Source organism: Bombina bombina, chromosome 3, assembly GCF_027579735.1.
Source record: "Bombina bombina isolate aBomBom1 chromosome 3, aBomBom1.pri, whole genome shotgun sequence".
Classification (NCBI taxonomy): Eukaryota; Metazoa; Chordata; class Amphibia; order Anura; family Bombinatoridae; genus Bombina; species Bombina bombina.
This window is the reverse complement of record NC_069501.1, coordinates 1253245505-1253257865: the sequence shown is the minus strand read 5'-3', so window position 1 is coordinate 1253257865 and position 12361 is coordinate 1253245505. Positions and strand designations below refer to the sequence as shown.

General features: G+C 40.2%; 1 protein-coding gene across 1 annotated transcript in view; it reads left to right on the top strand.

Moving 5' to 3' along the window:
* STARD10 (StAR related lipid transfer domain containing 10) overlaps positions 1-12361 on the top strand; it is a 184878-nt gene that overhangs the window by 157669 nt on the left and 14848 nt on the right. Inside the window, exon 5 of the mRNA XM_053708780.1 lies at positions 5656-5708. Coding sequence (XP_053564755.1) covers positions 5656-5708 — 53 coding nt within the window. The remainder of the gene's footprint in view (positions 1-5655; positions 5709-12361) is intronic.

Sequence of the window (12361 nt, the reverse complement as noted above, 5' to 3'; positions counted from 1 at the left end):
TGATGGCCTCTCGTCAGAACTTCAGAGTTCCTTACTACGGGTACAGATCCAGGGATCCCAAGGCGGCTCTAGTGGATGCACTAGTAGCACCTTGGACCTTCAAACTAGCTTATGTGTTCCCGCCGTTTCCTCTCATCCCCAGGCTGGTAGCCAGGATCAATCAGGAGAGGGCGTCAGTGATTTTGATAGCTCCTGCGTGGCCACGCAGGACTTGGTATGCAGATCTGGTGAATATGTCATCGGCTCCACCATGGAAGCTACCTTTGAGAGACCTTCTTGTTCTAGGTCCGTTCGACCCACTCCAGCTGACTGCTTGGAGATTGAACGCTTGATCTTATCAAAGCGAGGGTTCTCAGATTCTGTTATTAATACTCTTGTTCAGGCCTGAAAGCCTGTAACCAGAAAAATTACCACATAATTTGGTATATCTGTTGGTGTGAATCTGCAGGATTCCCTTGGGACAAGGTTAAGATTCCTAAGAGTCTATCCTTCCTTCGAGAAGGATTGGAAAAAGGATTATCTGCAAGTTCCTTGATGGGACAGATTTCTGCCTTGTCTGTGTTACTTCACAAAAAGCTGGCAGATGTGCCAGATGTTCTAGCCTTTGTTCAGGCTCTGGTTAGAATCAAGCCTGTTTACAAAATTTTGACTCCTCCTTGGAGTCTCAACCTAGTTCTTTCAGTTCTTCAGGGGGTTCCGTTTGAACCCTTACATTCCGTTGATATTAAGTTATTATCTTGGAAAGTTTTGTTTTTGGTTGCAATTTCTTCTGCTAGAAGAGTTTCAGAATTATCTGCTCTGCAGTGTTCTTCTCCTTATCTGGTGTTCCATGCAGATAAGGTGGTTTTGCGTACTAAACCTGGTTTTCTTCCAAAAGTTGTTTCTAACAAAAACATTAACCAGGAGATAGTTGTGCCTTCTTTGTGTCCTAATCCAGTTTCAAAGAAGGAACGTTTGTTGCACAACTTGGATGTAGTTCGTGCTCTCAAATTTTACTTAGCAGCTACTAAGGATTTCAGACAAACTTTGTCTTTGTTTGTTGTTTATTCTGGTAAACGGAGAGGTCAAAAAGCAACTTCTACCTCTCTCTCCTTCTGGATTAAAAGCATTATCCGATTGGCTTATGAGACTGCCGGACGGCAGCCTCCTGAAAGAATCACAGCTCACTCCACTAGGGCTGTGGCTTCCACATGGGCCTTCAAGAACGAGGCTTCTGTTGATCAGATATGTAAGGCAGCGACTTGGTCTTCACTGCACACTTTTTCTAAATTTTACAAATTTGATACTTTTGCTTCTTCTGAGGCTATTTTTGGGAGAAAGGTTTTGCAAGCCGTGGTGCCTTCCATTTAGGTGACCTGATTTGCTCCCTCCCTTCATCCGTGTCCTAAAGCTTTGGTATTGGTTCCCACAAGTAAGGATGACGCCGTGGAACCGACACACCTATGTTGGAGAAAACAGAATTTATGTTTACCTGATAAATTACTTTCTCCAACGGTGTGTCCGGTCCACGGCCCGCCCTGGTTTTTTTAATCAGGTCTGATAATTTATTTTCTTTAACTACAGTCACCACGGTAACATATGGTTTCTCCTATGCAAATATTCCTCCTTAACGTCGGTCGAATGACTGGGGTAGGCGGAGCCTAGGAGGGATCATGTGACCAGCTTTGCTGGGCTCTTTGCCATTTCCTGTTGGGGAGGAGAATATCCCACAAGTAAGGATGACGCCGTGGACCGGACACACCGTTGGAGAAAGTAATTTATCAGGTAAACATAAATTCTGTTTTCTGCTAATGCGCATTGTCTGATAGGCACTTTCTGATAATGGTTATTGTCTGATAGGCACTTCCTGCTAATGGTCATTGTCTAATAGGTACTTCCTGTTAATGCTCATTGTCTAATAGGCACTTCCTGCTAATGCTCTTTGTCTAATAGGCACTTTCTGCTAATTATCATTGTCTGATAGGCTTTTCCTGCTGATTTTCCTTGTCTGATAGGCACTTACTGCTAATTATCATTGTCTGATAGGCACTTCCTGCTAATGCTTATTGTCTGATAGGCACTTTCTGCTAGTTATCATTGTTTGATAGATACTTCCTGCTGATTTACATTGTCTGCTAGGCACTTCCTGTTAATGTTCATTGGCCAATAGGCACTTCATTATTTGATAGGCACTTCCTGCTAATTATCATTGTCTGATATACTCTTCCGGCTTATTTTTATTGTCTGATAGGCACTTCCTGTTAATGCTCATTGTTTTATAGTCACTTCCAACTAATGCTTATTGGCTAATAGTCACTTCCTGCTAATACTTATTGGCAAATAGGCCCTTGCTGCTAATGCTCATTGACTAATATGCACTTCCTGCTAATGCTCATTGTCAGATAGGCACTTTCTGCTAATTATCATTGTCTGATAGGGATTTCCTGCTGATTTCCATTGTCTGATAGTCACTTCCTGCTAATGCTCATTGTCTAATAGGCACTTTCTGCTAATGCTCATTATCTAATAGGTACTTCCAGCTAATGCTCATTGTCAGATAGGCACTTCCTGCTAATTATCATTGTTTGATAGGTACTTCCTGATTATTTTCATTGTCTTATAATCATTTCCTGCTAATGCTTATTAGCTAATAGTCACTTTCTGCTAAAGTTCATTATCTAATAGACCTTTCCTGGTAATGCTCATTGTCTAATAGGCACTTCCTGCTATTGTTCATTGTCTGATAGGCAGTTCCTGCTGATTATCATTGTCTGATAGGCTATTACTGCTGATTTTCATTGTCTTATAGGCACTTCCTGCTAATGCTCTTTGTCTAATAGGCACTTCCTGCTAATGGTTATTGTCTGATAGGCACTTCCTGCTAATGCTCATTGTCTAATAGGCACTTCCTGCTAATTATCATTGTCTGATAGGCAATTACTGCTGATTTTCATTGTCTTATAGTCACTTCCTGCTAATGCTCATTGTCTAATAGGCACTTTCTGCTAATGCTCATTATCTAATAGGTACTTCCAGCTAATGCTCATTGTCAGATAGGCACTTCCTGCTAATGCTCATTGTCTAATAGGCACTTTCTGCTAATGCTCATTATCTAATAGGTACTTCCAGCTAATGCTCATTGTCAGATAGGCACTTCCTGCTAATTATCATTGTTTGATAGGTACTTCCTGATTATTTTCATTGTCTTATAGTCACTTCCTGCTAATGCTTATTAGCTAATAGTCACTTTCTGCTAAAGTTCATTATCTAATAGACCTTTCCTGGTAATGCTCATTGTCTAATAGGCACTTCCTGCTATTGTTCATTGTCTGATAGGCAGTTCCTGCTGATTATCATTGTCTGATAGGCTATTACTGCTGATTTTCATTGTCTTATAGGCACTTCCTGCTAATGCTCTTTGTCTAATAGGCACTTCCTGCTAATGGTTATTGTCTGATAGGCACTTCCTGCTAATGCTCATTGTCTAATAGGCACTTCCTGCTAATTATCATTGTCTGATAGGCAATTACTGCTGATTTTCATTGTCTTATAGTCACTTCCTGCTAATGCTCTTTGTCTGATAGGCACTTCCTGCTAATGCTCATTGTCTAATAGGCACTTCCTGCTAATTATCATTGTCTGATAGGCAATTACTGATGATTTTCATTGTCTTATAGTCACTTCCTGCTAATGCTCTTTGTCTGATAGGCACTTCATTGTCTGATAGGCACTTCCTGCTAATGGTTATTGTCTGATAGGCACTTTCTGCTAATGCTCATTGTCTAATAGGAACTTCCTACTAATTATCATTGTTGAATAGGCACTTCCTGCTAATGCTCATTGTCTAATAGGCACTTCCTTCTAATTATCATTGTCTGATAGACACTTCCTGCTGATTTACATTGTCTGATAGCCCCTTCCTGCTAATGCTCATTGTCTGATAGGCACTTCCTGCTAATTATCATTGTTTGATAGACACTTCCTGCTGATTTACATTGTCTGATAGGCACTTCCTGCTAATGCTCATTGGCTAATAGGCACTTCATTGTCGGATAGACACTTCCTGCTTATGTTTATTGTCTGATAGGCACTTCCTGTTAATTATCATTGTCTGATAGGTACTTCCTGCTAATGCTCATTGTCTAATAGGTAGTTCCTGCTAATTATCATTGTCTGATAGGCACTTCCTGCTAAATATTGTTTGATTGACACTTCCTGGTGATTTACATTGTCTGATAGGCACTTCCTGCTTATGCTTATTGTCTGATAGGTACTTTCTGTAAATGCTTATTGGCTGATAAGTACTTCCTGCTAATGCTCATTGGCCAATAGTTACTTCCTGCTAATGCTCATTGTCTAATAGGTACTTCCTGTTAATGCTCATTGGCTGATAGGCACTTCCTGCTCATTCACTAATGGGCACTTCTTAATATTGCTCGCTTCCTGCTAATTTCTGATTGGTGCCTTGTCCTAATGCTCATTTGGTTGGCCATGGACATGTGTAACTGTCAGCCATTCAAACTTAGCAGGAAGTACACAACTGATACAGCTGTAACATTTACATTAAATTAAAACAACTTTCACCTTAAATTTTTCAAGCAAAAAATAATTGCTAGATTTAAATGTTGCTCTTTCATATGAACAATATGTTTGATAAATACAGTTTGACTAAAAAGAATACTTTAACTGTGTTACATCTTGAGACGATGTGACACACTATTTGAGGCCTTTTCTCTAAATACTATGGATACGTAAAATTACACAATGAAAGCAAAAGTTAGAAGTTAAAGGGAGAGAAAAGTGCAAAAAGAAAATGTTCTAATGTGTGGTTTATAATTACACTGTTGCTTGCATGTAACTATGTGTGATTAACGCATGCAGAGGGGTTAAACTCATAGTTAAAGTCAGCTCCTGAGCAGCAATGCACTTCTGGCAGCTAGCTTAACACATCTGTTGAGCCAGTGACAAGAGACATATGTGTGCAGCCACCAATCAGCATCTAGATCCCAGTAGTGCATTGCTGCATCTGAATCTTTGTAAGTATCCTGTACAAGAAAGGATAGTGAGGTAATTACCTTCATTTGATAATAGAAATAAACTGTACAGTCTCTTAAAATTACCTGCTCTGTCAGATGTCTTAAAGTTTAATTCCGGCTTTTATGTGTCTGTAATACCAACCTTCTTGTGTATCAAACAAACAAATTTACAGATATGTAGCACTGTCACATTCAGATAATTAAATATTATTTAAAACATGCAAAACAAATTATATACAATATATGTCATTTACAGTAAATCAGTATTATTTTATATCTAAAGATGCCTCAATTATAATAACTGAGTTCACTTTTTTATACTGAGACTTTGTAACTTTTAATTGGTTTGGAAATTAAAAATATTTATTTCCAAAACAAAAGAATATTGTTAACACAAATGTTTGGTAGCAAAAATATTTACATTTTAATTATAGATCATCTTATTTTCAAAAATACTTTTAAAACCCTTATCTACCAAGAAGTAAAGGACACATTTCTATAGAGTAGATTTTTCTGTCACATCACCTGATTGCTGTGAGATATATATATATATTTTAATACATTCATTTTTTCTCAGTATTGTGGTGTTTAGTGGATTTATATGTAAAATGTAAAACATTTTTATTCTAATTTACTTTAGGTTCTTTGCCCAAATGGGTTGTGAACAAGTCGTCCCAGTTTTTGGCTCCAAAAGTAAGTAAATAACTGCTTATCATCAGTTCTACTGCAAGTTCCTCATGCAAAGCAAAAATGAAACCTGTATGATTCAGATAGAACTGCTTTTTTATTTGCTTTTATTTCATTAGAGCATACCGAGATAGTGCCAGGAGCGTGCATACCGAGATAGTGCCAGGAGCGTGCATACCGAGATAGTGCCAGGAGCGTGCATACCGAGATAGTGCCAGGAGCGTGCATACCGAGATAGTGCCTGGAGCGTGCATACCGAGATAGTGCCAGGAGCGTGCATACCGAGATAGTGCCAGGAGCGTGCATACCGATATAGTGCCTGGAGCGTGCATACCGAGATAGTGCCTGGAGCGTGCATACCGAGATAGTGCCAGGAGCGTGCATACCGAGATAGTGCCAGGAGCGTGCATACCGAGATAGTGCCTGGAGCGTGCATACCGAGATAGTGCCAGGAGCGTGCATACCGAGATAGTGCCAGGAGCGTGCATACCGAGATAGTGCCTGGAGCGTGCATACCGAGATAGTGCCAGGAGCGTGCATACCGAGATAGTGCCAGGAGCGTGCATACAGAGATAGTGCCTGGAGCGTGCATACCGAGATAGTGCCAGGAGCGTGCATACCGAGATAGTGCCAGGAGCGTGCATACAGAGATAGTGCCTGGAGCGTGCATACCGAGATAGTGCCAGGAGCGTGCATACCGAGATAGTGCCTGGAGCGTGCATACCGAGATAGTGCCAGGAGCGTGCATACCGAGATAGTGCCAGGAGCGTGCATACCGAGATAGTGCCAGGAGCGTGCATACCGAGATAGTGCCAGGAGCGTGCATACCGAGATAGTGCCAGGAGCGTGCATACCGAGATAGTGCCAGGAGCGTGCATACCGATATAGTGCCTGGAGCGTGCATACCGATATAGTGCCAGGAGCGTGCATACCGAGATAGTGCCAGGAGCGTGCATACCGAGATAGTGCCAGGAGCGTGCATACCGAGATAGTGCCAGGAGCGTGCATACCGAGATAGTGCCTGGAGCGTGCATACCGAGATAGTGCCTGGAGCGTGCATACCGAGATAGTGCCTGGAGCGTGCATACCGAGATAGTGCCAGGAGCGTGCATACCGAGATAGTGCCTGGAGCGTGCATACCGAGATAGTGCCTGGAGCGTGCATACCGAGATAGTGCCTGGAGCGTGCATACCGAGATAGTGCCTGGAGCGTGCATACCGAGATAGTGCCAGGAGCGTGCATACCGAGATAGTGCCAGGAGCGTGCATACCGAGATAGTGCCTGGAGCGTGCATACCGAGATAGTGCCAGGAGCGTGCATACCGAGATAGTGCCAGGAGCGTGCATACCGAGATAGTGCCTGGAGCGTGCATACCGAGATAGTGCCTGGAGCGTGCATACCGAGATAGTGCCTGGAGCGTGCCTACCGAGATAGTGCCAGGAGCGTGCATACCGAGATAGTGCCAGGAGCGTGCATACCGAGATAGTGCCAGGAGCGTGCATACCGAGATAGTGCCAGGAGCGTGCCTGTATAAATCTCAGAGTGTTTACTGTACCTATAGCAAACTGATTTTTTTAAATGACTTTCACATCCCTATTAATGGCATTTATTTGAACTCACTAAGGGAAAAGAGTCACTTTGTGCTGTGTTATTGGTGTAAAGTTTTCTATTTATCCTACAAGATACATTTTTTGTTATCAAATATTAGAGGCAGATTATGCTCCAGATGAAAATTGTATCATAAAATCACCTCCATTCTAAAGGCAGCTTAAACACAACCATTTATATTATACAGCAATAAAAATACACATATAAATATTTCACAGGAAAATTAAAGTTGATACTGGAAGAGTTATTACATATGTTTGTCCACAACAAATCAGTTCCTTACTGGCTAATAAGGACAATACTCAGATTTCTATTGGACAGTAGCAATAAACCACCTCACGCATGAAAACAAAACGTTTAGTAAGTTCAGTAAACAACAGTAAATTTAATAAAAGCCTCTTTTAGATGCGACAAAGTAAAACAATTATTTGAATATACTTTAAGGGGGCATTAAACACTTTGAGATGGTAATATAAAACAATAAATTACATATATAAAAATAAGTCTGCAATATACGTTCATTATTTATTTTGTCCCCTTTTCCTGTAATTCCATTCTGAAATTGTGAGCTTTTCAGTTCCTGTTAGAAATGGAAGTGCAGAACACTGTTATATTCCACACAGCCATTGGCTGCAAATGACCTATTTATAACTGTCCCTAATTGGCCACTGCAGAGAAGGTAACCTAAATTACAACATGGCAGCTCCCATTGTTTTATAGACACTAACACTTTGCACTTAAAAAAACATCTGCTTGTTATTCTCAGACTAATCTTTTCTTTGACTGCATCATTCTATCTAGCATTTATTTAAAGGGACATAAAACAGGTTGAGATCTGTGCATATCCTAAAAGGGCTAATTAATTAAAAATAGTTTGCATAAAAAATTGTTTAAAAATTGCTGGCAAGTATTTTAAAATAATTTTCAAAAATAAGCAAAATTAATTACATAGCTAAGCTGCCTGGGGCAGCCAACTCCACCCCCATTATCAGTGTTTAGACACAGACTTAATTAATGTATTAATTGTAGGTAGGTGGCGGCGATGTTGGGGGTGGCAGATTAGGGGTTAATAAATATAATGTAGGTGTCGGCGATGTTAGGGGTAGCAGATTAGGGGTTCATAGGTATAATGTAGGTGGTGGCGATGTCCGGTTGGCAGATTAAGGGTTAAAAATGTTTAATATAGTGTTTGCAATGTGGGGGGGGGCTCGGTTTAGGGGTTAATAGGTAGTTTATGGGTGCTAGTGTACTTTGTAGCACTTTAGTTAAAGGATTCCAAAAGTTTCAAATTTTGCATATAAATAAATCATCACCAACAAATCTACATAAATCAAATATCAAAACTTACCTACTTTGACCTTAAAACGAGTGTTTTAATCGTTATAAAACTATATATATTATTTTGGCAAAAGCATCATCGAAGCCAAACCCCCTTTTATGCTGCCTTCAATACAAAATTATATCTCCAATCACAATGTGTTTTCGTGAATATCATTATCGCATTGTTTCGTCACCCGGCGCATGCGCAATACAATCCATTGGTTCGTGCATGCGCAGATTGCCACTTTGAACCCTCAGTTACCCGAATGAAGCTACTGGCACAACGCATGCGCTATACAAAATCCTATCAATTCAATAGGTATTCCTAGTCACACAATTAACATTTACACATTACAGCGCAATGTTAGTAGCTAGTATATATATAAAATGCCACATAAATGTAATGCTCGTTATTGCAAGGGTGATTCTAGCAGCGCAGCGTTACGTTCTTAACGGGTCCAGACCACTGTCACATCTGTTTGCAAAATGGTTTAGAGGACGGTGACGTAAAGGATGACATGTAAGATAGATCGCGCATGCGCAGTATGGACGAAGCCGGCCATCTTGATAACTCAGGTTATCGTGAATAATTTGTTCTGCAAACCAAAGCTTATAACGGTGGGTTTGGAATTCAATTTATTTTTGAAGCAGAATATAGAGAGAACGGTAATAATATGACAAGCAAAGCCTATTACAAATATTAATATCAAAGATGGATAGAGAGATTTAAGATAGTTGTTTTCAATCGTTTAGTGTCCCTTTAAGAGCTTTATGTTCCGGCGTTAGCCCTTAAAACTCTTATCTACTGACTTTTAAATGCGGTAGGAGTCTTGACAGGAGACGGTCTACCGTTCACTTCTTCCAAGACTCGTAATACCGGCGTTAGGCAAGTCCCATTAAAAAGATAGGATATGCAATTGACGTAAGGGGATTTACAGTAACCTCGAGTCGTGGAAGAAAAGTGAGCGGTAGACCCTTTCCTCGTAATACCAGTGGGTGTTAAAAAGCAGCGTTGGGACCTCTCAACGCTGCTTTTTAAGGCTAACGCCAAACTCGTGATCTAGCCGATTGTATTTCAAAGAGTTCACAGCTTCTAGGCAGCTCCAGCAGATAATCCCTATTCACTTGTGTATTCTACCAAAACAACAATAGATAAAGATACAGCCATAAAAGGAATTGTGTGGGGGGGAGTTAGAGCTGTACAATTCAGAAACTAAAAATAAAGGGTTAATGGCGAGGCACTGCAGTATAAATTTGCATGTAAAGTAATTAAAGTACATATTATTATATTTTGTCTCTATTCCAACGTGTTTTATGTCCCTTTAATATTTAATGTCGCAGTAAGGAGAGCGTTTTTCTTAACATATTGATGAACTTTTCATCTGGAACAAACTGTACCCCAGCTAGGGTCGCCACCTTTTCTGGAAAGAGATAATGGCCATACACATTTACATAATTAATTCTACAGCATAAATCAAGGACTACCGCTGCTATGGCTGATTTTATAATTAGATTCCAATACACTTAGAAGTTTGACAACAATATCTTTTATTTTTACATTTAATCTTTATTTTTAACTTTGACCTGAACCTTAAAAATACCAGCAATGGCGGTTAAATACCGGCTGGATGGCATCCCTAGCCCCAGTGTGAATAACAATATTTTATAAGATTTAAAATGCCGCAACACACACTAAATAATACCTGATAAGGGTTAACCCGTTAGGTGCCAGAATTTCATATGTTAGCTACAATTTCATTTATATGTATGTAAATATGTGTTAGAATGTCTGCCTAAAATTTATATTTCTCCAACATAGGTGTGTCCGGTCCACGGCGTCATCCTTACTTGTGGGATATTCTCTTCCCCAACAGGAAATGGCAAAGAGCCCAGCAAAGCTGGTCACATGATCCCTCCTAGGCTCCGCCTTCCCCAGTCATTCTCTTTGCCGTTGTACAGGCAACATCTCCACGGAGATGGCTTAGAGTTTTTTGGTGTTTAAATGTAGTTTTTATTCTTCAATCAAGAGTTTGTTATTTTAAAATAGTGCTGGTATGTACTATTTACTCTGAAACAGAAAAGAGATGAAGATTTCTGTTTGTAAGAGGAAAATGATTTTAGCAACCGTTACTAAAATCGATGGCTGTTTCCACACAGGACTGTTGAGAGGAATTAACTTCAGTTGGGGGAAACAGTGAGCAGACTTTTGCTGCTTGAGGTATGACACATTTCTAACAAGACTTGGTAATGCTGGAAGCTGTCATTTTCCCTATGGGATCCGGTAAGCCATTTTTATTAAATAAGAATAAAGGGCTTCACAAGGGCTTTAAAGACTGGTAGACATTTTTCTGGGCTAAAACGATTGATTTATAAGCATTTTTAATAGTTTATAGCTTTGAGGAGTTATTTTATTCTTGGGAATTATGTTAAATAACCGGCAGGCACTGTATTGGACACCTTTTTCACTGGGGGCCTTTTCTAATCATAGGCAGAGCCTCATTTTCGCGCCACTAATGCGCAGTTGTTTTTGGGAAGCAAAGCATGCAGATGCATGTGTGAGGAGCTCAGATACATAGAAAAAGCTTACTGAAGGCGTCATTTGGTATCGTATTCCCCTCTGGGCTTGGTTGGGTCTCAGCAAAGCAGATACCAGGGACTGTATAGGGGTTAAATATAAAAACGGCTCCGGTTCCGTTATTTTAAGAGTTAAAGCTTTCAAATTTGGTGTGCAATACTTTTAAGGCTTTAAGACACTGTGGTGAAATTTTGGTGAATTTTGAACAATTCCTTCATACTTTTTCACATATTCAGTAATAAAGTGTGTTCAGTTTAAAATTTAAAGTGACAGTAACGGTTTTATTTTAAAACGTTTTTTGTACTTTGTTATCAAGTTTATGCCTGTTTAACATGTCTGAACTATCAGATAGACTATGTTCTGTATGTGAGGAAGCCAAGGTTCCTTCTCATTTAAATAGATGTGATGTATGTGACAAAAAATTTAGAGAAAATGATGCCCAAGATGATTCCTCAAGTGAGGGGAGTAAGCATGGTACTGCATCATCTCCTCCTTCGTCTACGCCAGTCTTGCCCACACAGGAGGCCCCTAGTACATCTAGTGCGCCAATACTCCTTACTATGCAACAATTAACGGCTGTAATGGAGTAATGGATAATTCTATTAAAAACATTTTAGCCAAAATGCCCACTTATCAGCGAAAGCGCGACTGCTCTGTTTTAGATACTGAAGAGCATGAGGACGCTGATGATAATGGTTCTGACATGCCCTTACACCAGTCTGAAGGGGCTAGGGAGGTTTTGTCTGAGGGAGAAATTTCAGATTCAGGAAAAATTTCTCAACAAGCTGAACCTGATGTTATTACATTTAAATTTAAATTGGAACATCTCCGCGCTCTGCTTAAGGAGGTGTTATCTACTCTGGATGATTGTGACAATTTGGTCATTCCAGAGAAATTATGTAAAATGGACAGGTTCCTAGAGGTCCCGGTGCCCCCCGAAGCTTTTCCTATACCCAAGCGGGTGGCGGACATTGTAAATAAAGAATGGGAAAGGCCCGGCATACCTTTTGTCCCTCCCCCTATATTTAAGAAATTATTTCCTATGGTCGACCCCAGGAAGGACTTATGGCAGACAGTCCCCAAGGTCGAGGGGGCGGTTTCTACTCTAAACAAACGCACCACTATCCCTATAGAAGATAGTTGTGCTTTTAAAGAT